The 24,487-nt window shown below is 32.0% G+C and overlaps 1 protein-coding gene and 1 long non-coding RNA gene across 2 annotated transcripts in view; one reads left to right on the forward strand and one right to left on the reverse strand.

Annotated features, from left to right (window-relative positions):
* Positions 1–23,685, forward strand: part of LOC136274153 (uncharacterized) — a 31,529-nt gene extending 7,844 nt beyond the window's left edge. The window contains exon 3 of the long non-coding RNA XR_010712462.1: positions 23,634–23,685. This is a non-coding gene — a long non-coding RNA (uncharacterized lncRNA). The remainder of the gene's footprint in view (positions 1–23,633) is intronic.
* On the reverse strand, positions 845–14,221 carry LOC117687508 (uncharacterized). The gene is made up of 20 exons (XM_066078114.1): positions 13,959–14,221; positions 12,794–12,969; positions 11,522–11,632; positions 11,240–11,392; positions 10,476–10,699; positions 10,227–10,326; positions 10,081–10,136; positions 9,578–9,858; positions 9,126–9,367; positions 7,921–8,076; positions 4,939–5,196; positions 3,796–4,567; positions 3,279–3,533; positions 2,931–3,062; positions 2,598–2,723; positions 2,265–2,395; positions 1,656–1,787; positions 1,196–1,261; positions 972–1,060; positions 845–860 (listed from the first exon to the last, which is right to left on the reverse strand). The coding sequence occupies exons 1-20, from the start codon at positions 14,116–14,118 to the stop codon at positions 845–847; spliced, it is 3,636 nt and encodes a 1,211-aa protein (XP_065934186.1). The 5' UTR covers positions 14,119–14,221.
* Positions 23,686–24,487: the final 802 nt, after the last annotated feature.

Below are 24,487 nucleotides of genomic sequence, written 5' to 3' on the forward strand. Positions count from 1 at the left end.
TAACCTTTTTTACAGAAATCTTTTCCGAAGAGGTTCTATCATTTTCCCCCTTAAAAGAAGATACACAAGGTTAATAATCATACAAAAGCATATGTCATGTTGATGTGAAGAATATTAGAATCATTTTAACAAGAGCTTGGACTTTGGGTAGTTGTGTCCAACAGTAATGTTGTCTATTTTATTGTTGGCCACTCAGCCATGGCTCTTTGAAATGAACATTTTTAATTTGTTTAACTTGTTTTTGATTCAAGAAATCAATACATCCTTTTGAAAGTCAAAGGTTCTATTTCAGGTTAAATTAGTCAATTATAACATCAATTTGCTTTACGTTATTTCACATACCCAAAACTTAATAGAACACATCCTGCAAATAAAGCTATATTTGCACATGTTTTCCTCCCCAACACAGTGGGGTTTTTTATGGAACTCTCTGTTGCATTTTTCACAATGAATCTAGATAAATGAAAAGCATAAAGATAAGCAGTATCTATTACATGGTTGTTTCAACATAGAACATGTACACGTATTACATGTACATAAATAAATGAAACAAAGTTATTTTTAAATGAAATCAAAATGTAATATGAACTACTTTAGTATATATGCCATTTTGTGATTAAAAGAGTTTGTGTAAATAAGGCAAACTGCATATTTACATGTATATTTATACATCATGTACCATATGAACCAAAAATACAATATTATTCACTTTTGTCAAATTTATATAAATATAAACAATAAAATGTGTTTCTTTTAAATTTTTTGACAACATAGAAAAATTGGTTGCAATCATTGCAAAAGACACCCATACATAACAATTTGTTGATTTTGTTTATAAGTATTTTTATGCATTGTTATTCCTGGATTAACAAACACAGATGCACTTTGTTGATTCCAACAACTAAAAAGTAGTTTCTAGAATAAGGTAAGCATACAAATATTGATATCTTTGCATTCTGAGATTAACATACCACCAGTTTCTTTGAACTTCCCTTATTTGGATCCTCCTCTCAGTCAAGGGATTGTAGAAATAAATCAATCCCTTCTTTGGTTCAACTATCTATGAACAAAGAGGAAAACACACAATATTACATCAAAATGCACGTTTAACTCACAATGATCCCCAGATGAAGGGTGCACGAGAAGAAAAAAAAGAAACAAATAAATAAGCAAGCAAACAAAAAACATTACATACCACCAATGTCCAATGCTGATGTTTAATAACAGCTCCCACAATGGTTTCGCATTCAAATACTTTTAACTAAAATTAAAAGAAGAAGAACTAAAAAGATTAAGAATTTGTAGGCTGGATAATATCAGGAAAATATTAAAGTTGTTAATTTATAGGATAATTTATAAATAAGATTAAGTCTTATTATTCATACTTGAAGCACTGGATAAAAATTAACATCATTTTATAAGCAATTACAGGTTATTTAGACAGCAATATTTAGAAATTTCAAATTTGAAGAGGTTCGTGTTTAAAGCACTCTTAACATATAATGATGTACATTGTTTATAGATTTCTTGTGATAGATCTGCACCTTTTTCATGTACATGTACTTACAAGTTTAAAACACTATATGGCAAATATAATTTTAAATCTACAGATACATCTAATTGATAATGATTAATGAAATATTTAGTAAAGCTACCTTCTTTCTACATTTTTCCACTGAATAACTGCCACTCATAATACCAGTCATTGTTTGTGATGGGTACATAGTTATATGGTTACCCTTTTCAATTTCAGCTTGAACTATAAATGCAATATATGCATCAATAACCTGTAAAGATAAATAATGCAATGAAATTCTTTGAAGTCCATACAACAAACCTAACTTAATATACAATAGCAATTGTTTTATTTTCAGTCTGTAGCTCCCGGTCTGAAAAAATTTGAATGAACAACCTGGGAGCTACAGAACCTCCCATAGTAAATAACTGCAATTTACGGCGCACAAACAATTGATTACGGTGGAAGGCACAGTAGCTCCCAGGTCTTCCATCTGAATTTTTAAAACTGTGAGCTACAGACCTGCAACTAATTTTCAATGCGAAAAATACTATGATTTTTGGTTACTTTGCAATTCTAAATCAACTAATTTAAAAATAAGCACCTTGGTTTAAAAAAAGATTTTACTTATTTAAACACTTTAACAAATGCATGTTTAAAACTTTCACATGCTATATTAACGTACTTTTCTTTTTAAATTCTGATCAAAGAAATGAATTTTTAAGCATTTTGATATTTTGTATATTACCTGATCAGTTAACCAGTTCCTACTAGCTAGTGACTTAAAATCATCATCTGTCACATTGTAGTTCGACACTCTTGCTATTATATAGTTGGAACTCTCCCTGAGGCTCCATAGCTTCTTAACTGCATCTAGAGCTGTAAAGTCATATTGCAATTATATCATTAATCACTTTTCTTATGACTTAAGTTGATGACTAAAATATATAAATTTTTAATAAAGTAAGCATTGTACATTTCCAATAGTGAAAGGTGTTAATCATGAACACATGAAAAGGTACACAATGCTATACCATACGTACAGGAAGAAAGTGAGCAAGTCCGAAAAATTTTAACATACCCTGATTGCGGTCCATCTGTGTCAGTGGTTGATTCAAATCAGCCTCTCCCTCAAAGTGCACCTTTTTGCGAATACATTTTGTACTCTTGTCTTTCATCTTCAATATACTTTTTGGATGTTGAGAGTCTGTAAAAATATTGTCCAACAATTTAAATATTGTCCAACAATTTAAACACCTATCTTTCCATTGAACATATAAGAGCCTTAAAATGAGAGGTCAGGGTCACAGGTGGTTAATGTACATGTATCAACTTGTTAATATATATAATCCTTAAAATATTCCACAATTTGACCATGAAGTTCATATTTTTAAAACAAAATTTATTATTGTACCAATAATTCTTTTTCCATCAGGATTCAATGACTGAATAGAATTTAGTGCTTCAATACAAGCTGCCATGGAATTTCTTGCCTCTTCATCCTCCTTCTCAATATTTCGATGCAACTGAAACTTTCCTTTTTTCACTGGAAATGAAATATTCATGAAGTTGAAAAGTTTATCTTTATCATAAATGAATAGAGTTGAAGTATTAAAATCCCTATATCATATATAAATGCTGCATGACTGCAAACTGCACATGACATATTTTTTTTACCTAATCGGTGACAAAAAACATATGAAAATACACCAGGAAATGTCCAAAATTGAAGAGCCATTATTCATATTCAAAATATACATACCAAGTGTCCATAGAAGCAGTAATGCAAACCGAAAAGTGTGCTGTTCCTCCAGGCCAGGACACAGTTTTTTGGCATCATTAATGATTGCTTCAATAATAGCATCATAATCACTGTTATCAATGTCTTCAGATGGGAAAAGCTGCTCTAATAAAGCGAGACCCGTACGAGCAACTTTATCTGTGGAAATACTGCTTGATAACCTGGCATTATCAATCAATTTATCAACCTCATTTTGTGACATCTTTTTCACCATCTCTACAATGTATCATACACCCTTTTTAATTTTGCATTCTCAAAATTTAATATAAAAAATGAATTTTTAAATTTCAAAAATTTAAATCTTCTTTACCAAAAGAACCTTTGGTGAGTCTGGTTGACTTATCCTCCGAATGAATTTAAAAATTTTTCTTCTATTCATACACTATATAGGTAAAAAGTATCCTACTAATTTTTAGCTTTACAAGTTTTAGCAGTTTATTGATGAACATTATCAGAAAAGAAACAAAAAGTAAGGTACCTGCAATATCTTCCTGTATTGTATTGGGAACTGCTTCATGTCCCTCTATGATGACTCTTTCACTACATATTGGTTCTGTCTTTTGTAACTTCAGTGGAAGCCTTTTCTTTCCTCTTTTTGACTTCTTTTTTCTTTCTTTCATATTCTCTTTCCTATTCTCTTCCATTTTGATTTTTTTACTTTCCACGTCTTTTTGTGTTGCTGGTCGTTTTACAGCCTTCTTTTTCTTTATATGTTCAGCTTCTGTACAGAGTCCACCGTCTCTGTACAGACTACTGTTAAAGACACTCAAAGCTTCCTTAAGGTTGGAATCCAGTACTATAAAAGCATCTTCACTCTGGCAGAGATAAGTGGCATTCTGCAAAAGTGAAAGTTTTTCTCTACATTGGACTGCCAATGCTTTTAGAGACTTTGGACCTCTCTTAGCTGAAGGAAGGTCAATGAGTTGTGAGGCATCATCTCCATCGGAATCACCAAAGTGTGTTGCGCCATCAAAGCTCTCATTTTCCACTTCCTCTTCCTCAAGTGCCTCGGATGGAATAGGTATCGGAATGCCAATCACATGGGAATCAATGTTAAAATATGGGGAGGAGAGGTACTCAGGTGGTAAATCTTCCCATGAAAATTCTGTGTGCTGTATGACAGCAAAGATGTGCTTGCAGGGGAGTAATGTCCACATCCATGCATGACAACCACAGCTTGGCATCCCATTTCCATTGTCCATTGTGACCTGGTAACCTGTTCTTTGTCCACGGTCAGATTGACTTTTCACCTTTCATAATTAAATTGTTTTTATATTAAACTGGAAAGTACAATTTTCCTTCTTCAATATTTATGTTAAAACCTGATATTTTAAAGTTTTGCACGGAACTGAACACATGAGGGTTATACATGGTAAGAAATCTTTCATTTACATATGTATATATATATTCAACAAATACAAGCGTGCTATACCTGGAAAATCTATAAATTTATATTACCTCTAAATTAGCAATAAATTCTATTTTGCTAGCAAAATTGCTTTAACCACACATGGTTTATGATTTCTGCTACTAATTTCAATAATTAACAACATGCTTGAATGTCTACATATAGTTTACGCTGCAATGCACATTTCTGTATATATGGGTTTACTGGAGTTACCTTGTATGTTCTGTTGCCCAGAGATAAAACTTCATTTGCACTGATGGTGTCTGCTAATTCCATTTTTGACATGCAATGCTTTATGAAGCTTGGAGGTCTGTTCTTCAAAAACTCTGGTACATCTGTTACGTAGGATCGTCCGAACTTATCTGTAGCTGTGGCATTATCCCTTATATACCTAAATAAAATATATTCACAACACATTTTTATAAAAGAATAAGACATTTCAATTAAGTTAGCATTGTGTAACAATTTGAGCTATAAGTGCAAACATCTGAAAGAATTCCTTTCTTTACACAAATCAACATGGCTTAAGCAGTTAATAAAAATGAAATAAAAAAATTAACCAAGAAGTGTTTTCTTATTATTAAGCATATAGCATTATATCATTAAGAAAATTATGAACAATAATATATAATATTATTAGCATTATATCATTAAGAAAATTAGAAGATTGTAAAATTACTATTAGCAACATCTAAAAAAAAAACTATCACAAAACCAAGCTATCAGACAATACTGTTACAGTCGGTTCAAGCATATCTTTTACAACAGACACCAAAGCATAGCATAGCATTGAAATCTCATAGCATAGCATTGAAATCTCATAGCATAGCATTGAAATCTCATAGCATTGCATAAGAATCTCATACCATAGCATACAATTTCATAGAATCGCATTCGTCATATCATACCATAGCATAACATACAACATTCTTATAACTCGATTTTAAATGTTTTTATTTGAAAAAAATAAATGTTTACATAATAGATTTGTGGTAAACTTTGGCTTCTTATTATTTTACTTCGAAATGTGTGGAACTCTTCTGTGTATGGAGGCGATTTTGTTCAAATCCCATATCATACCATAGCATAGCATAGCATACCATATCATTAAGCCCTAATTTCTCATGGCATAGCATACAAATCTCATAGCATATAGCATACAAATCTCATAGCATATCATTAAAATCACATACCATAGCATAGCATAAAGGACTATCTGCGGTATGGTCAAATATCTGCCCCCGATTTCAACCAATTTTTAAATAGTATCGTATAAAAATAAAATCTTCACAAATCATTGTATAGAGGATGCCTATAACTTTAATAATGATTTTAGTCATCATTCCTCATTCGCTGTGTATCTATGACGTCAGCTAAATGGCTCAAATCCCGCAAATTTGCAGAAAAATGAAAATATTCTCATTTTTGCTATATAGTTTGCATTCGGAAGTATAGAGCGCAGGTCTGCTCACGTGCAATTTTAACATATGTTTTTCTTCAGATAGTTATACACATTATACTAAAATTAGGTACTTGAGCAAGCATGCGCTCGATGTTTCCCAGTCGAAAAACGCCCATATTTCGCTACAAAACATCAATTTATCAAAATATTGCAATATTCATGACGTCATTTCTACATTATGACGTCACGGTGGTGATAACCTTTTACACCTTTATTTCCAATATGATTTTAACTATATCTTTCACCTTATTTTTAAAGCTCTTTATAAAACTTTGATTTTGGGGGCAAACAATGCATAAAACCGCACATAGTCCTTTGTAAAAGATATGCATGAAATGACTGTACCTGGTATTCCTAACTGGTATTTCATGTGTATTTCATGTGTACAATAAAAGTCACATTGCAAGACATATATTTCAATTACAAGTTTATGAACATGAGGCAGTGAGGAACGTATTTGACATTTCATGCTTAATAATATGAAGAAAAGGGGATATAAAGTGACTATTTGTGTACAGATTTGATGTCACATGTACATATTGTTACAAAACTAAGAAATCATCATCAGAGGGCACCTGCTCCAAAAACTTTAACCAGCTCTTAAAACCTTAACCTCCTCCAGCATTCAAAACCTATGGCTCAGATTCAGCATTCAAGTCTGTCTGGCACATCAGTATTATAAGTATTATCCATGCAAGTTTGGTGAAGTTAGGACCAGTAGTAACTTAGATATATTCATCAGAGGGCACCTGCACCAAAAACTTTAACCGGCTCCAAAAACCTTAACCTCTTCCAGCATCCAAAATTCAGGATTCAGATTCAGCATCCAAGTCTTTTAAATTCATAAGTAGGTCTAGATGCATCATCCATGCAAGTTTGGTGAAGATAGGAAAAGTAATAACTTAGATACAGTACCAGCAACAAAAAATTAAATCAGGTACGGAAGCCAATGCCGACGGTGTGGCATATGCTCCCCCTGACTTCGTCTTGGTGAGCTAATTATGTTGTTCAAATGACAGAAACAAAACTGAACATATTAAAATTCAGACAAACAAAGACACATGCAACTTGTAAAAGGAAGTTATTGGTGTACTTAATATGTAAATGACTGCAGTGATATTTAAAGCGAATAAAGGTTTTAAGCACTATAGCTATGAATTTTGACATAAAATTTCATACATATAGCAATAAATATCAACCTTAATGTACTTTTATGGAATACTTACTTGTGTCTCCCTTTTTCTCTCAACTGTCTGAATAATCATCAACTCATAAAAAAAACTTGCATGCAAAATTTAAGTAACCATTCCTGAAAACAAATATTTAAATTTCTCTGATTTACATGTACATGTATTTCATTTAATTTTGTTTGTAACTTGGCTTCTGATTCAAAACATTAAACATAGCATGCAAAAGTTAAACATTAACTAATAAATCTACAATGGACAAAACATTGGGTGAACAAAACTAGGTTTGTGTGAAGACTATTATTGGTATTCATAAAATTGTATAATATAAAATGAGTTGGAACAGTTTACATGTTTTTGTATACTGCTTCGCTGTTAATAAAGGATAAACTGCCCTAACCCATTTTATAGTTGTATAAATTAAGTAGCTAGCTATCGGATTCAGTCCTTAATTAAGTTTAAATGAAACAAACAAATTCATGTGCATGCATTTAACAAATTCAAAAAACAAAAAAATGTTCAATTAATATTTAAACTAAGACCTACTTGAGCATCATTGCTGGTAAATACTGATGTACCTGATACATTGTTGTTTTTTCGCTGCTCTAAAAACTGATATTTGAATACTTTGTTCTGTCTCTCCAGACCATTATTTGTATTCACCAAGAGCCCTGATCCATATCTTTCTGACCAGACCCAGCGCTATATATGCAAAAGACAACCCAGTGGTCAATATTGCACAATATATAGTAAAAATCAACAGAATTAACTATTTACCACTAATTTTGAAACATAAACAGATCGGGGAAACTATTTTCTGTGACATCGGAATAAATTTACATACTAAATGAAGCACAGATGTAATCCACAAACTGACCAATCAGCTGAGTGACATTCCTGGGCTGAAATGCATCATAGGTTACTACAAAAAATACTACGTTTAAAAAATGCTACTTTTTCTAATTGCTTTTGGAAAAGCATATTTAATTTTTTCGATCATTTTGTACACTTAAAACAATATTTACATCATCATCTACTATTTCCATGTTCACATTTACAAACACTCATTTTATAATGGTAAAAATTTGGGTTCATCAACTGCATTGTATAAGTCTATTTGTTGAAAAAAAGCCTTAATAACTGCCAGCGCTTATTTTTAATGAAGACAGATTTCACATGATTTCATGGTCCTAAGCATTCGACTAGGAGGTGTTCGTTCATTGTCAGGCATTCAAATGTGGCCATTTAAAGCCTAAGTGTAAATTGTTACGAGAAGTGTGTTTGGTGCGTACTCTTGATATTAATCCATGTATACTAATTCTAGTCAACAAATAGCACTACAACAGCGAAAAACACAAAATCAAATACTGGAATGTAATGACTTGTGAAGACTTTATGAGAGGTATTTCAACGTACTATCTAACATGGCAAATCGGCAATGTTTGTTAATGTGAGCATAAAAATCTTAATTAGTACCTAATCTTGCATTTTTTATAAAATTGAATTTTTTATAAATTGACGTTCCCACATTCATTTGAAATCAAGTCGTAAATTAGTATTAACCACATGTTTATTGTAAAAACATTGTTTTTAATTCACTGATTGGACAGTTGCATGTTCGTGGTACATGTACGCATCGCTCTGAGCAATGACAACAATATCCATATAAGGTACCGGTAGTTTCCCCGACCTGATAAAACTAATATAAGTAGTGAACATTTATTTTATAATTAAAATATTTCAGGAAAAACCTTTTTTTCTGTCATCCATGTTTTTGTAAACCAGTTTCTAAGACGACTCTTTCTGGCCCAGATATCTGAATTTTGCAATTTTGTGATGGCTTCTGTGTACTCTTTTTCTGAGGATGCATGAGCACATCTCCTCAACATTCCCAGCACCTGGTCTTTGCAGTCAGTAAGACCATTGTCAGTCTTACTGACCCATCTGGTCCAACTTTGTTCTCTGTGAAAATCACAGATAAAAACAAAGCTTTCTAGAAGAAAAAAAAAACAACAAAATATTGGAATATCAGTTAGAAGGATTAACATTATGTACATCAATTACTTAAAATAATTTTCTGTCAAATTTCCCAACTGTTAGAAGTTTTACCATAGTAAAAAAGTAATCAAAACATTATTATAACCTCTAAATAACTTAAAATTACGTTATAAAATAACTGAAAGATAAAAAATAATCATTTTACCCGGGAAAACTTCCTCAATTGCAACAATTTCCCTTTCGCAAAAATCTGTCATAAAAAACTTTGGTTCCCATGACCATTCAGCGGGCCTGTCTTGCGCATTATGAAGCCAACCTTTAATGGTTCGTAGACCTTGCATGATGGATTTTTTGGTCTCATGCTGCAGTATAAATTCCGCAACTACGCTATACCCTACATTGGTCTTCACAGCAAGAAAGAAGAGGGGCAATGCGTATTTCGTAGTTCGGTACGTTGCGTCAAGCAAACAAAGGGATTTTCCATACCTGTAATAAATTACATTCTGAAATAGGGATAAAAAAAGGAGAAAGAAAAAAGAACACTTGGTACAAATCGAATCAAATCACTTCTCTTTTATAAATTTACAATATTAAAGCTAATCAGTATTTTAAATAAATTGAAATTTTGCATGTATACTTCTTCTAAATATCTGAACAAAATGTGAATCATAAATCAAAAAATTCTTCAATTCTAAAATAAAATCAAACCTGTAGAAGAGATGACGTTGAAATTCACTTTGGTGACAGAAGAAAAATTCTGTTGTCTCAGCTGCCTGTATTTGAGGATATACCTCATCATCATCATCCTGCTCCACACAGTCTATATCCTTCAAAATTTCATTGTCGCTCGGTGCAGAGTTAGAGGTAGGCATAAAGACGAAATTGTCCCTTGGATAATTCTCTTGCCATTCTGCTACCTTATGTAGAAGGTTTTCTTGATCTATCCTTGAATATCTACGTTAAAAAATAACATTTAAAGTTATCATTTTAGTTGCCTAGTGTATTCTCAAATATTTCTCATCATACAAACTTGTTACCAGGCAGTTATATACTTTGACAGAGTAGAATTAGATAAAATTATATTTTTGAACAAGTCATTGTACCTTAACCGCAACTGGGCAAGATATATATGTGTCCTAATTGTTTCATCTGTTGGATAGTAGGCAGCATCAGACAATGCAGGACGCTTCATGTCTTTAAATAGCAGGGTATCAACATACACATGCAGATGTCTACGCATCTCTGAGACACTTGTAACCCCGTGTCCAACAAGTTCCCCTAGTTTATCCCGTACTTCCTTGGATAAAGGATTCATGAAGCCGGCAAGCTGAAAATTGTAACAAATTTGATACATAACAATTATATTAATTTACATGTCAGAATTAAAATCAATTGTAACAAAAACTTTTTTCATTGTCAATACTATACAATTATTGCTGTTTTTGAGGTTAATATGATGATTTAGCTACCTAGGAGTACAATATTGACCATGCCTTCGGCTAGCTCAGTTAATATATTGTACTTCTTGGCTAATTGGTGAATATTGTACTTCTCAGGTAGCTAAATCATCATATTGACCGAAAAACAGCAATAATTGTTTAATTATGTGATTCAGTGACAAATAGAACTAGACATATCAAACTGGGTGTTATCAAGACATTTTATTTTTTTTTAGAATGTTGAATATTAGACAATCAGAGATCAAGGAATTAACCAATCATATAACAATAAAAATTAAATGACTGCATATGTAAATATATTTTAAGGGAGAACTTAATTATGATAATGTTGACTGTGTCTCTACATATATGGAAACTTTGATAGAGACTTTCCTTTACTAAATTATATAACAATATCTGATATTAACTTGTCCAGTAAGATGTGTTGACCCATGATCCTCCCTCTTTGGAAGCAAAATATAAATCCGCCTCTGTTTATTGACATTATCAGGTACATCAGAAAGGTCATCCCTCAGATGTTCACTTGCATTTCTTTTTATTTTTTCCGTGTTTTTCTTCACCTACAGAAAAATTACCAAATAATATAATTAATCAGCTTAAATATATCAATTGAATTCATCCATTACAGTATTTTTAAAATGATTTTAATTGTTTAAAAAAACTAAATGAAACTAATAACACGATTTTACCTGATAATCAGGGAAGAGGACAACATCCTTCATTACAATCTTGGCCTGGCAACCCTTCTTTTTAGAAGCTTGAAGTAATTGTTTTCGTTTTCTTGGGACTGGATGATCACCCTGATTAATGCATTTATACATTAGGGACAAACATTTCAAAATTAATCTTAAACAAGAGACCCACAGGCCTTAATGGTCACCTTTAGTTACAGGCTGCAAGAAAAAAGGTGTGCTTGTATCACATTATAGTGCATAAGACAGACCACAAGAGCTGACCCGAGTAAAGCCATAGCACTCTCCGAGCAGATGGCAGACCTCAAGCAGACCTGGGGTAAACTTTTTGGGTCTGCTTTAGAGTAAGGTTGTGTCTGGTTGGTACTGTAAGCATGGAGACCTCATATAGATATTGTAAATTGTTATATGTTGTTGTATAGTGACATTTATGTGACCTTTCATATTGGGATCTGGTAGACTGACCTTGGAATCTGCTAGACTGACCTATGTTCTAAAATATATTATAGGTGTAAGGGACCTCATATAGAAGTTGTAAATTGTCATATGTTGTTATATAGTGACATACATGTGACCTTTCATATTGGGATCTGGCAGACTGACCTTGGAATATGCTAGACTGACCTATGTTCTAATATATATTATAGGTGTAAGGGACCTCATATAGAAGTTGTAAATTGTCATATGTTGTTATATAGTGACATACATGTGACCTTTTGTAATGGGATCTGACAGACTGACCTTGGAATCTGTTAGACTGACCTATGTTCTAATATATATTATAGGTGTTACCGTGTAAGAGAACTCATATAGAAGTTGTAAATTGTCATATGTAGTTGTATAGTGACATGTATGTGACCTTTTGTAATGGGATCTGGCAGACTGACCTTGGAATCTGCAAGACTGACCAATGTTCTAATATTTATTATAGGTGTAACTGTGTAAGAGAACTCATATAGAAGTTGTAAATTGTTATATGTAGTTGTATAGTGACATACATGTGACCTTTTGTAATGGGATCTGACAGACTGACCTTGGAATCTGCTAGACTGATCCATGTTCTAATATATATTATAGGTGTAAGAGAACTCATATAGAAGTTGTAAATTGTTATATGTAGTTGTATAGTGACATGTATGTGACCTTTTGTAATGGGATCTGGCAGACTGACCTTGGAATCTGCTAGACTGACCTTTGTTGTTACAAATCATTTAGTGTAGTGTAGCATCTATTTTAAATATTAAAATAGCTATATACATGTACATTTACCTTAAGGCAAGAGTCCCTCCCTTCTTTGAGCTCATTCTTTTTCTTTTTGTGTTTGTCTTTTCCGAATATGCAGTGTCTTTCACACCTAGCCAAAATGATGAAGGGTGTTCCGTCATAAGGAACAATACAAGGATCTCCAACATCATTAAATCGTACTCGAGACTTCTCATTAATAACTGCAAAGAAAAATATGTCAGTTTTCCCATAGATCGTATTTATGAAGTACAACTGAATCATTGGGTATTGCTTGTTCATATGCAAAATATATTGTTTTTAAAAAATGATATTTTACATCAATTAATAATTGATGTAAGATAATATTTAAAACAATCAATACAGGGGGTTTCCTAATGTTTTTAAACTGGGTCCAGGGTCCATATAATGGGAAAATTGATGTTCAAACTGTTGATATTGGGGAAAATAATAAATTTTCTAAAAGTACTATTACTTTCATTATTAAGTAAGTATGTAATGATTTATTATTTAAATGTCGCATCCCTGAATTACAAAAAATATGAAATTGCATATAAAATATTGGCCTCAGAGACTTATGAGACACTGTGGATGTATACATGTGATGTACATCATATCTTTTCCACATTTAAAACCCATTACATGTAGTATGAAAATAAGGGGGGGGGGGTGATAAGTAGTAAGTTGTATATTAAGTAACAATGATGTGTGGTATTAAGTTAAGTACTGTAATTCTGGTAATTAAATACCGCAATCAAATAAGTCAGATAATCTTTTGATGCAGGATTTGCATGCTGTGTCCTACCTAATTGATAGGTGGATACGGAGGGGTATTTCAATGATCATCACAATATACAAGTATATATACATATTACTAGGTTATACATATAATTTACACTACTGTAGATGGGGTCTAAATTAGGACAGTATAAATGCAGATTATTTTTAAATAAAAGAGAGAGAGAGAGAGAGAGAGAGAGAGAGAATGACAGAGAGAGCGTCTATAGTTTTATAAATACAATATAGCAACATAGCCTCGTCTTCCAACAGTCTGATTTTAATTTAATACTATAATATATTTTTCATTGACCATAATATTCCTTCAATAACTCAAAACTCAATAGATAATGAAAAATGCTATTTATAATATGAGCATACACATTGATACAAGAGTACGTATAGGTAACGTTACCGATTTCTGGCCTTCCAAAGTTAGCTTCCTTCTTCCCCGAAACAAATGTTATGGATGAGTCAACTTCGTATGCTTTTCTGATTTTTTCTGCATCCTCAAAAGTACCCACCCACCCACACAATCCGTCCTCTGTCACCGGTGTCCATAACGTTTTCCACATGATCGCACCATGTGCAATGTCACCCGCGCTGGCCTATTTTTACTTTCTCGTCAATGATCGGTATTTTCCGTAACCTTATGAATATTAATCAGTTATGACGCGGTCGGTCTACCGGATTACTTCTAACGTCTACCAATAATATATGTCCATGCATATTTCAGTTCATTCCAATGGAGTGATGGTTTGTTCATTTTACTGTGATATCTTTAAGAGATTATCGCGGTTCTGTGGGTTACTGGTTAATCTATTTGCTAAATAAATTCTTCTCGAACACGTAAATTGTTGACATCAGCTACTGGTTTAGGATCATCAATTGCGACTTATACTGGCCGATACTAGTATTATATTTAATATATTTTCTTTTGAAACCTTTCAAATTGATTGGCAACAGGAGAGAGAGAGAGAGAGAGAGAGAGAGAGAGAGAGAGAGAGAGAGAACGCGATGTTTTCTATTATAATACCACTATTCTAATTTTAGACCACTCTTGAAAATATTAGACCAACCCTCAATGAGTCTGATTTTCAATCAAGGGCAGATACGTCTAAATTCAAGATATTCGCAGAGCAGTAAGGTTAAGAAAACAACGATTTTTTTTATTGCAACGCAGTTTAAAATTATTATGACATTAAATATCGATTGGAAATTGATAAAATTATATGACAAATGACTTACGTACAATTTATAGAAGAATAAACGTAACAATAGTGACCAAAAAAGGGTCCAAAACACGGCGTTAAGTGCAGTCATCCTTTAGTATTTACACCCATCAATTCAGCAAAAAAATACATATAAATAGTGAATCCTGTACCGATTTATATCAATATTCTTATCATAGATCAACTTGTTAAAAATATACATATCACACAAAACAGCGGTTACTCGCGAAAAGTTTACTTTAAAAAATAGTTGCAAATTCTAAAGGTTGATAGGATACGTCGAGACCTAAACATAATCAAAGTACTGAAGAACTGACAGGAGTTGATTTTATCGATGTTTATTTATCTAAAATCAATGATATGTTATTTTGCATGACAAGTACAGGTAGTTTCTAATCTGTATTTGATTTATGCACATTTTTATAATATAAATTTTCGGACCTTTTCGACCCAAGAATGTTGATAAAACCCCATATGAATCATGGTAAGTAACATTTAAAGATAAAATAAATTCAATCAAACTATGTATCAGTGATAGAAATATTTCTGGAAAATTTATAGATTCAGGCAATTTTGAGCGTCGAGTTGAACGAGACTGTATTGAACTCTGGCGTAAGAATACATACAACTACAAAAAATATCTAAATTGTTCGTACCATTTAAAATCTGACTATTTTCAAGGTATTTATAAATATGTTTCCTTGAAAAACAATGCTTTAGCATACATTATTTCGAATTTATCAATTATTCTCAAGAACTCATTCTTGTCAGCAGCGATGAGATGTGCTTTGGTCCGAACACTGTTTCACTTTCGGTTTTCAGAGTAACTGCATACGAGAGTTGATTGAAATCAACTCCCCAAAATGGTTCATGTTTTGACTATTTATATATAACTGAAGACGCTCATAAAAATATGTTCCTGTATAACTAATGAATAGATGTATACAAAAAAGGTTGATTGATTAAATCAAAAATTTTAAATATCAATTTTTGAATGTTCGTTTATTTGCTCTTGGATTTAGAATTCCAAGATGCGGGTCAATTATAGTTAGAAGAGAGTCTTTATTTCACAGCTCTGGTCTCAATATTCAACCTTAAAAAATAACTCCGGGTCAATTATATTTATATATATATATATAATTAAAGGTAAGCAGTCCATCCACTTATGCAATTGTAAATATATCCAAAATGTACATGCTTAATATGTAATTATATATAATCATATATTATATCATATCATATCATATCTATAAAGGTTGCAAATCCATCCGTTTATGTAATTGTAAATGCGTGCAAATGCATGTCATTAGTGGTCAAGGTAGCACTTATTTCACTTTTTTTCATTTCATTAGAGGTTACAATTTTGACCGCTAATGATATAAATCTGAAATTATCGGTTTGGTTGTTCGTTAATGATAAAGTTATATCATTAGGGGTCAACATCCTGACCACTAATGCAACATCATATCATTAGTGGACGGTGTATCATTAGAGGTTGCTACAATGCCTTGTGCTACTTGTTGTCTAATGTCCGTCTTACGAAAATGCTTCCTAATAGGTATGCGACATCACGTGGTCAGGTAATAATGAATATTTCAAACTTAAGGTTTTACTGTACGGTCCGGAATGTTTAGAAACTATAGTCGAGACTTTAAAATGCATTTGATAAAGACTGAATAAGTTGCAGAAAGTTTCTAAATTATTTAACTTTATGATGGAACACAAACATTTCTTTCTTTTTGAAAACTATTATTAAACACAGCATAAGCCTTAATCAAATATAAACAGAGAACGATTATAAGAGTCATTGTTTTCTTGGCGAATGGCATATCAAAAATTCATTTTGCTAAGAAAAAAATATGCTAGCTAATGTGACGAAAAATACTTGATGCTTGTTCAACGTTGATTATTGAGACCAAAAGTCGTGAAATTTATACCGGGGGTCATTTGTCAACAGCTTGTAGCTTTTTCTTATCTTTGATATCCTGTATTACCGCTGGAAAATGACTTTATAGAAATTTAACCCCAACTACAAAGTCTTGAACTGCATTGCTCTATCCGATTAAGAAAGATTTCCTTACCAATTTTTGAGCCTTTTCGTGTGATTTAAGATGGTATTGGCCATTTCTGAAGCACTTTAAAACAGAGAACGAATATACATGATTGTATAACCGTGACCTGGCTCCGATTTCACAAAAAAAAACTTAAGTCAAATCTCAGACTTAAGTCTGAGTTTTTTCTCAAATATTGAGTTTTTCTCAAATTTGAGAAAGCTCAAATCTCTACATTTCACAAAAAAATCTTAGTCATGTTTTTTTACTCAATTTGAGAAAAAACTTAAGTTATCTCCATAGCAGACTTAAGCCAAATCTCAAATATGAATATGTCATTAACATCATTAATACAGTATTATATTGTCTGTAATGTTCATTTCTGAGATCTATTCCACTCAATAATCAGCGTATATGCAATATTCCATGCAGGTTTGATAAATATTTTTTTCATTAAAAAATAATAATTTTGGTGGAGTTATCTCCCTTGACAAAAATGTAAACAAAGGGAACTCATTTATTTGTTTGTGTTAAATGGAATAACTGTGCAGTGATTCTACTTTCTAATGATTTTAAGGTAACCATAGAGTAATTAATGTGGTTTTCTGTTTACTGTACCATATATAAGATCATGTTGTTATGAAATCTATATTTAGCATAACAAAGTGTACATTTTGTGACTGATTAACATTTTATGACTCTTGTTGATTTAATCCGATTTTCCTCTGTTTACAACAGTAGCAGACGATTGTTTTTATTGAAAATAAATTTAAAAAAACATAGAAGTTATACGTTAAGGGGCCACTTAGGACAATGAAAATTCTTGACTCAGCTAAGTAAAAAATTCAAAAAATATCAACTCAGCTGAGAATTGACTAAGTTTGTTTTGTGAAATACAATTTGAGAAAAATCTCAGCTGAGTAAATTCTCAGGATTTGAGATTAAACTTAGGTAAAAACTTAAATTTTTTTTGTGAAATAGGAGCCTGACTACGCTTATGTCACAGTAAGAATGCGTTCCATAAACTTGCAATGTAGTAGCCGTAAAGTGGACTTGCTTCATCTCGATTTTAAGTTTGTTAAATTTAGTTTGCCGGTTAAAACGCGTAAATAAATATTACAAACCTTTTTGAACTTATGTATGCATTTAAGTCCACAAAATATCTATAAACTAGGTCATACTAAGACATTTAAACTATTTCTACGTTTGAATTTTCCTGCCATTTTGCCGGTATTTGCATGCAGAGTGTCTTGGATTTTGTTACATGTAGCGACAGTAAACATCAAATTTTCTAACGTGATGTTAAATCGAAGTGATGCAGTTGCAAAAACAATACAAAAACAAGAGGCCCATGGGGCCACATCGCTCACCTGAGCAACAATGGGCGTTCAAAAGATATTGTGCCATATGGTCCATCGGTAGAATAACAAAAAATAAATATTGTAAAGAATTCGAATTTTACACTTATTTTTGCATACACGTAATCTTTGACATTGAACCTTCATGAAATACTATTTTTTACCAGAATAAGAAAATCCTACGCAAGATATAAAACTAAACATTTGGTAGGGGTGCACTGTTAAGTTGTTAACTTCGAATTCCCTATATTTTCGTTCTCCCCCCCCCCCCACCCCACTTTGTAAAAGCGATCAAAATATATGAGAGCATATAGGTACATTTTTTTCATCAACTACTTACTAGTTATTGTATTTTTAAAAAATATAATAGTTATTGTTTTTTATTTTAAAAATCCTACAAGGATAACTGTGAAGAAGAAAATTGTACCTCAATGTGCTCAATTCCTTAAATTAAAAACATTCGAAAATTTTATTTGTCTTCTCCATTATAATTAAATGACTGTTATTTACCTTGCGTACAAACCAGGACAATTTTCCGGTGTGATATTTTCTTAGGAATAGCGATAATTACTTTATCCCCGCAACAGAAATATGTCAGAACTATGGAAACTGTTTTAAAGACGTCGTTTTTATTTACCCGTGTCTGAAAAACTATCAAAATTGATGTAGATGTCACATTATTTATTGTATAAAGAGGGGGCCCCAGAGAGTAGGTATATACAGAATATCATTCTTTTATTTTGTTTGTACAAGTATTTAACCTACTCTAATTCATATAGAATTTCTAATGTTCAACCAAAATTTCAGCGTCAATCGTAGAATTATAAGCAGGATACAGAGCTCACAGTTCGCTTAGGTTTGAGTCATATTTTGTTCACATGAGTTTATTACATTCAGCTTAAGATTTTTAACTTGGTATTTCCTATTCAGCATTTAAAATGGAATAAAAGAATGGCCTAAGATTTTCAATTATTTTATTCACTCAAGACCATTTCACTGGTATTTGAGGTTCAAAATCAGTTTATACCAATGAACACAAACACAGTCAAGGATCACATGTACAGTAGGAGTAATAATGACGAAAAAAGGTCAAGTTTACAATACAATAAGTTGTTAAAGTTGGTTTCTGGAAGAACAGACTTTGAAAATTTTCTTAATAAATATTGACCAATTTTTTTACTGTTTTTATCTTTAGTTTTTAAGATCTGTGTACAAACATAGAATTGTGAGCAAATCTCTGTATCTTGCTTATAATTCGAAGCTTAACACTCAAATATGGTTAGTAAATAGAAATTGTAAACAATTAAACACAAGTAACATGCACTATATCAAATAAAGAACACAAGTTATTTTTTTCAAAATGAATCAAATATATACATGTATATACCTACATATTTCCGTCAGCGATATCAAACTCTATTTAAACTGAATAAACTCGAGAAAATGCCGAGCATCTCAACAAAACCTATTGCATTAAATCTACCATTACGCAAAAGATAATGCCGAATTACCGATAGAATGAATTGTATTTCAGTACTTTTTTGATACATCAGATTTTGCTTAATTTGCGCAGGTAAACTGTTTGATTTACCGAAGTCTCTGTTTGATTTGATACGTAAAAATCACGAATACAGACGATAGTTCCAAGGTTACAAAGCATAAATAATGAAAACGAAACGAAAATCATAACAAGCTAACACTAACGTCATATGTGAAAACTGTCAACGCATTGAAATATTTAGCCTTAATTTACTTCACAAAATCGGCACCAATGCAATATATTTTGCATGTTTCAAAAATGTTCCTTCATACGCGAACTGTTGCATAGCAAGCAAATTCATCATAGTCAGATCGACCCTTTTTCGTATAATGTCATGGCTGCTTTAAACAAAGAACCTCGTTTTAGAAGTATGGAATACGAGTCTTGGTAAAATGGGTATGCAAACCCGGGCCGTGGCAAAATAAAAGCCGGGGCAGATCGGCAATCGTCAATTCCAAATACGCATTATTTTGCAGCAATATTTACAGCGAATACAAATATACTGGTCCATCAAATATCCCGAAATTTTAATGAGATTGGCAGATTAATACCTGCCATTCTTTTGTTTTGCTCAGGCCAAGTCTTGCCTACCCATTTTACCGTATGCCGAGCCCGAAGCTATTAAACTGATTGAAACACGCCTTTCCTTTATTATTATTTTCGTGATAACTCAGATTTGAAACAGAATTATCACTTAATTTTTGCAATTTATATTTTCCTTCCCATAAGGATAATTTATGCTAAACTCAATGAATTGGACTCGGTAGTTCTTGAGAAGAAGATTTTTAAAAATACACCCCCTTTTTGTACAGTTTCAAGGTTTTCTCCGCTTTGAATACAGATCGGACTTTTATTTCTGCAATTTATATTCGCCCTCCCATAAGGATGCTTTGTGTCAAATTTGGTTGAAATTGGATAAGCGGTTTTAGAGAAGAAGTTCAAAATGTAAAAAAGTTTACAGACGGACAGACAGACGGACAGACAGACGGACAACGGACAAAATGTGATCAGAATAGCTCACTTGAGCTTTCAGCTCAGGTGAGCAACAATAAATGTGAGCATTTAGAAGAAGAATGGGATGGGGGGTTATGATATTTTTGTACGGAAAACCTTCCAAATATGATACAGTGGAAATACAATCTAGATACGTATCCTCAAAGTCATATTATCTGTGGATACAATTCGATTCTGAGGACGAGTTATATCCAGCACAATTCTGATTATTACGATTATTATGTAAATCGGGGCCACTCTGGGGCTCGTCTCGTGGCAAGTTGTGCCCACGTCGCTTCCCGTCTTTGGTATATAGGCATCCATAGACACAAGGACAAGTCATTTTAAAACACTCAGATAATCCCGGATTATATGTTGGATTGTAGTAAACTTTTCATGTGAATCATCATCGGATTTAAAAAAAAACATGCTTAGCATTTATTCCATGCGCCGATAACATTTTAACCAGAGAATCATTCTCTTTCATTCCAAAGATACACTTAGTATTTAGATAAAAAGGAAAAAAATTTATACTACGATTATCGCTTTTTGAATTTTTTTAAAATTGTTATTGCTCATTTAAAAAAAACACATGGGGTTAGAGAAATCAAACGTTAAATATGACTGATTTCTTAAAAAGACATTTTATAAAGCAGATTTCTCGTATTCAACACAATAATCAGCATGGTAATTAAAAAAAATTTAAAAGATTTTATCACCGTCCCGGAAACAAACACACGCTTGAACAATATCCCAAATCACTGATTACATGTATTCGCATAGGAAAGAATGGGACGGACATCAAAGAAACCAAAAAAAATATGTTCAACAATTAGCATTGTATTTTTTCCAACAGAATATAACAATTTTTTGATGGGTTTATATGTTTGTTTCCATGGTAACGGTATCTAAACATACCCTTGTTAGAAATACTTCCGTTCATCAAAATACACCACTTGCAACAGAAATGAAGAAATGCTTCATAGTTTGTAATCATTTTATTTCATTTTTCTTATATACTAACAATTATACTTTGATAGAAGAACGATTTATTAAAAAAGAAATTCTGAAAGCCTCCCCAGTATCTTACAAAGTGCGACCGAATTTCCAATACACGGTGCAAATGTGTTGCTTTTTGTATTAACCTTCAATGCAAAATGGTCTAAAAATATGTTCTGATATAATCAAAAGGTTTTTTTTTTAATTGAAATGAAAAAGGCAAATGTTATGCTTTCACTGAAAAATGAGAAACTCTTATGTCAATGACTTAGATAAAAAAGATATTGCAGTCTGAATTTCAGAAAGTCTGTTTAAGCAATTTCGCACTGTTTTCACTGAAACACTATTCTGGTGTAGATTAAATAATCAATACCAACTTTTTGTTTAATAAACATTCTCTCTTTTTATATATAGGGAAAGAGTGTGAATATAAAATGCCGTGGTATTCCTGTTATTTTTCGACTGGAGACATATATAAGGGGTTGTTAACGATAATCAATAAAGGAAATTTTTTAAAAAATTGAAAAAAAATATAGAAAGGAGGGGGGGGGGTGCACAGTCCAGTCCACAAGCACCTGTGGATTGTAATAATACAAACAAATGTACACATAACTTGACACTATTTTACATAACTTTTTTGTTAGAAGTGATAAAAGAAATAATACAAGTGATGCCTGATATTATTACTGACCGCATACCATGATACCATGCATACTGGCCTCGTTTATTCACTACACACCGAACCACAAAAAATCTTCAAAATTCCCGCTACATAATACATATAGGGCCCAATATTATTATAATACATATTTAGAACAAATGTTAATGTTATGTTATTGAAATTCAAGATAATATGTTATAAATTACAAGATATTTACTCAGACGAGGTTCAACATCCATTCAGTGAAACAGAAATTATTACCTCAAGACCAAAATAACCATCCCCTCCCCTCAAATTTGAACAAAAACTTGATAATTATCCAATTTATCAATAGATTATTTTTAATGTGATTTAGGTAATATTCTATAATTTAACAAGCAACCTCTTGCGAAAAAGTTTACATATTATGCATAACATTATTATGAACATGAGGTTAACTCTTTATCGTTACACTAGATTAGCTAATTTCACAATAAATCGTTATTGTTGTGACGCCAAAATCAACCATGGCGTCATATTATCTAACTTGTAAAACCTACTGTCTTGAAATGCGTGCATCTCGTAGAATGAGTTGTCTCTTGACTTGAAACTGCAAATATTTTGTTTTAATTTAATTATTTAGTAATTAGTTTTGATGTATTATTGTTTAATTGTCAAGTCTTTGAAATGTTTTCCTCAATTCAACATGTTTTCGTCGTCATATTTCATGAATTGAGTGCGACAACAAAAGAATTTTAATGATTAAAAGTAAAAATATCAAGAAAACATGATGAAACTTAATAAGCTAGTCTATATAAGCTTGATCCTACTTCCGCATCTCTTGCCGTAACTCAAAGCAGCCATGTTTGATCGGAAGCCCTCGCAACCCATCGTAAAAAACCGAGGCGCTTTTTCAGACAAAAAATATATTTCAAATGAAGAAATATGGCAAATATTTCGACTTTTTTATCATAACCTTTTTTTAGGAAAAAAGCATGGGATCTGATAAAACAAGATAGTAGTTGATAAAAAAGGTTTAAAAACATGAAATATACTCTTAAAACGTATGGTTTTATCAAATTAAACATTGTCCACCTAAAGGGTATGCTGCGTATTTGTGAAAATACACATTCAACATTTTAAATGATGTTTCATTTTGACAAATAATTAACAATAAACACAAAGGTATTTCCATGAATTAATTGTGTTTAGTTATTGCATAAAAATGGTATTTATATATATCTCCAGATTAAGTAGATTTTATTAATATATTACAGGTGACGAGGAATTAAAAGACCTGTTTGCGAGTCAGCTGCATATATCAGAAAATGAAGGTAGGTGTTTGATTAATTTCACAATAATAACTCATTAGTTAAAAATTCAATTATATTTTACGGACATCATCACACATGTGTTGAAATACTAAAAGTCTAAGCAAGTACTCTGGTGCAGGCATTTTGTAGTTTATTTGCGGAATGCCTTAATTTATTAGCATAGATATGTTAAAGGAGAAAGAATAGATTGCAACATATATGAACACCGTACCATTCAATGCATAGTGTACAAAATAATTATACTGGTACATGTACTTTATGATAGTGAAATACTGTTGTTTATTTCGTATATCCGATCTCTATATATTATTAGAAATGCTAGAGTGTACATCAGTTACTTACATCAGTATATAACTTTTGCAAATACCGGGTAAGCGGTTTAAGAATTTAATACGGCTATCTTAAACATAGTCATCATATTGATTTTTAGTTATGTTTGGTTTTGTTTAATTCTGTTTCGTTGGTTCCATTTTGTATCGACTAATAGTTTTGTTTCGTTTGGATTAGATTCGTTCGGATTCGTTTGTTTTTTTCCGATTTTGCACTTTATATGTACCCTTAATTATAATCCTAATTTACTATTTTGTAACAATATTGCGCCCTGAGAAAGGGAATAGTAGATTGACATTTTTATTGTTCGTGTCGTTGACCATTTCTTGACCATTTCTTCATGCACTGTAATTTGTTAGAGAGTGCTATACACAGGTCTAGACAACTTGTGTATACTTGTGATTATATGATAGAAGATTCACCTTCGCATCGGTTAGGATTTAAACTTTTAGGTTGTGTCCCAATTA

The sequence above is a fragment of the Magallana gigas genome, chromosome 1, assembly GCF_963853765.1.
Source record: "Magallana gigas chromosome 1, xbMagGiga1.1, whole genome shotgun sequence".
In the NCBI taxonomy this organism is placed as follows: domain Eukaryota; kingdom Metazoa; phylum Mollusca; class Bivalvia; order Ostreida; family Ostreidae; genus Magallana; species Magallana gigas.

Bases quoted from the DNA above. Each gene is read 5' to 3' on its own strand.
- LOC117687508 (XM_066078114.1), bottom strand. From the start codon at position 14,118: ATGTGGAAAACGTTATGGACACCGGTGACAGAGGACGGATTGTGTGGG. The intron at 10,700-11,239 runs GTTAATATCAGA...TACAATTTTCAG, and splicing joins CAACACATCTTACTGGACAA to CTTGCCGGCTTCATGAATCC. The intron at 10,137-10,226 runs GCACCGAGCGAC...CAGGCAGCTGAG, and splicing joins TTATGCCTACCTCTAACTCT to ACAACAGAATTTTTCTTCTG.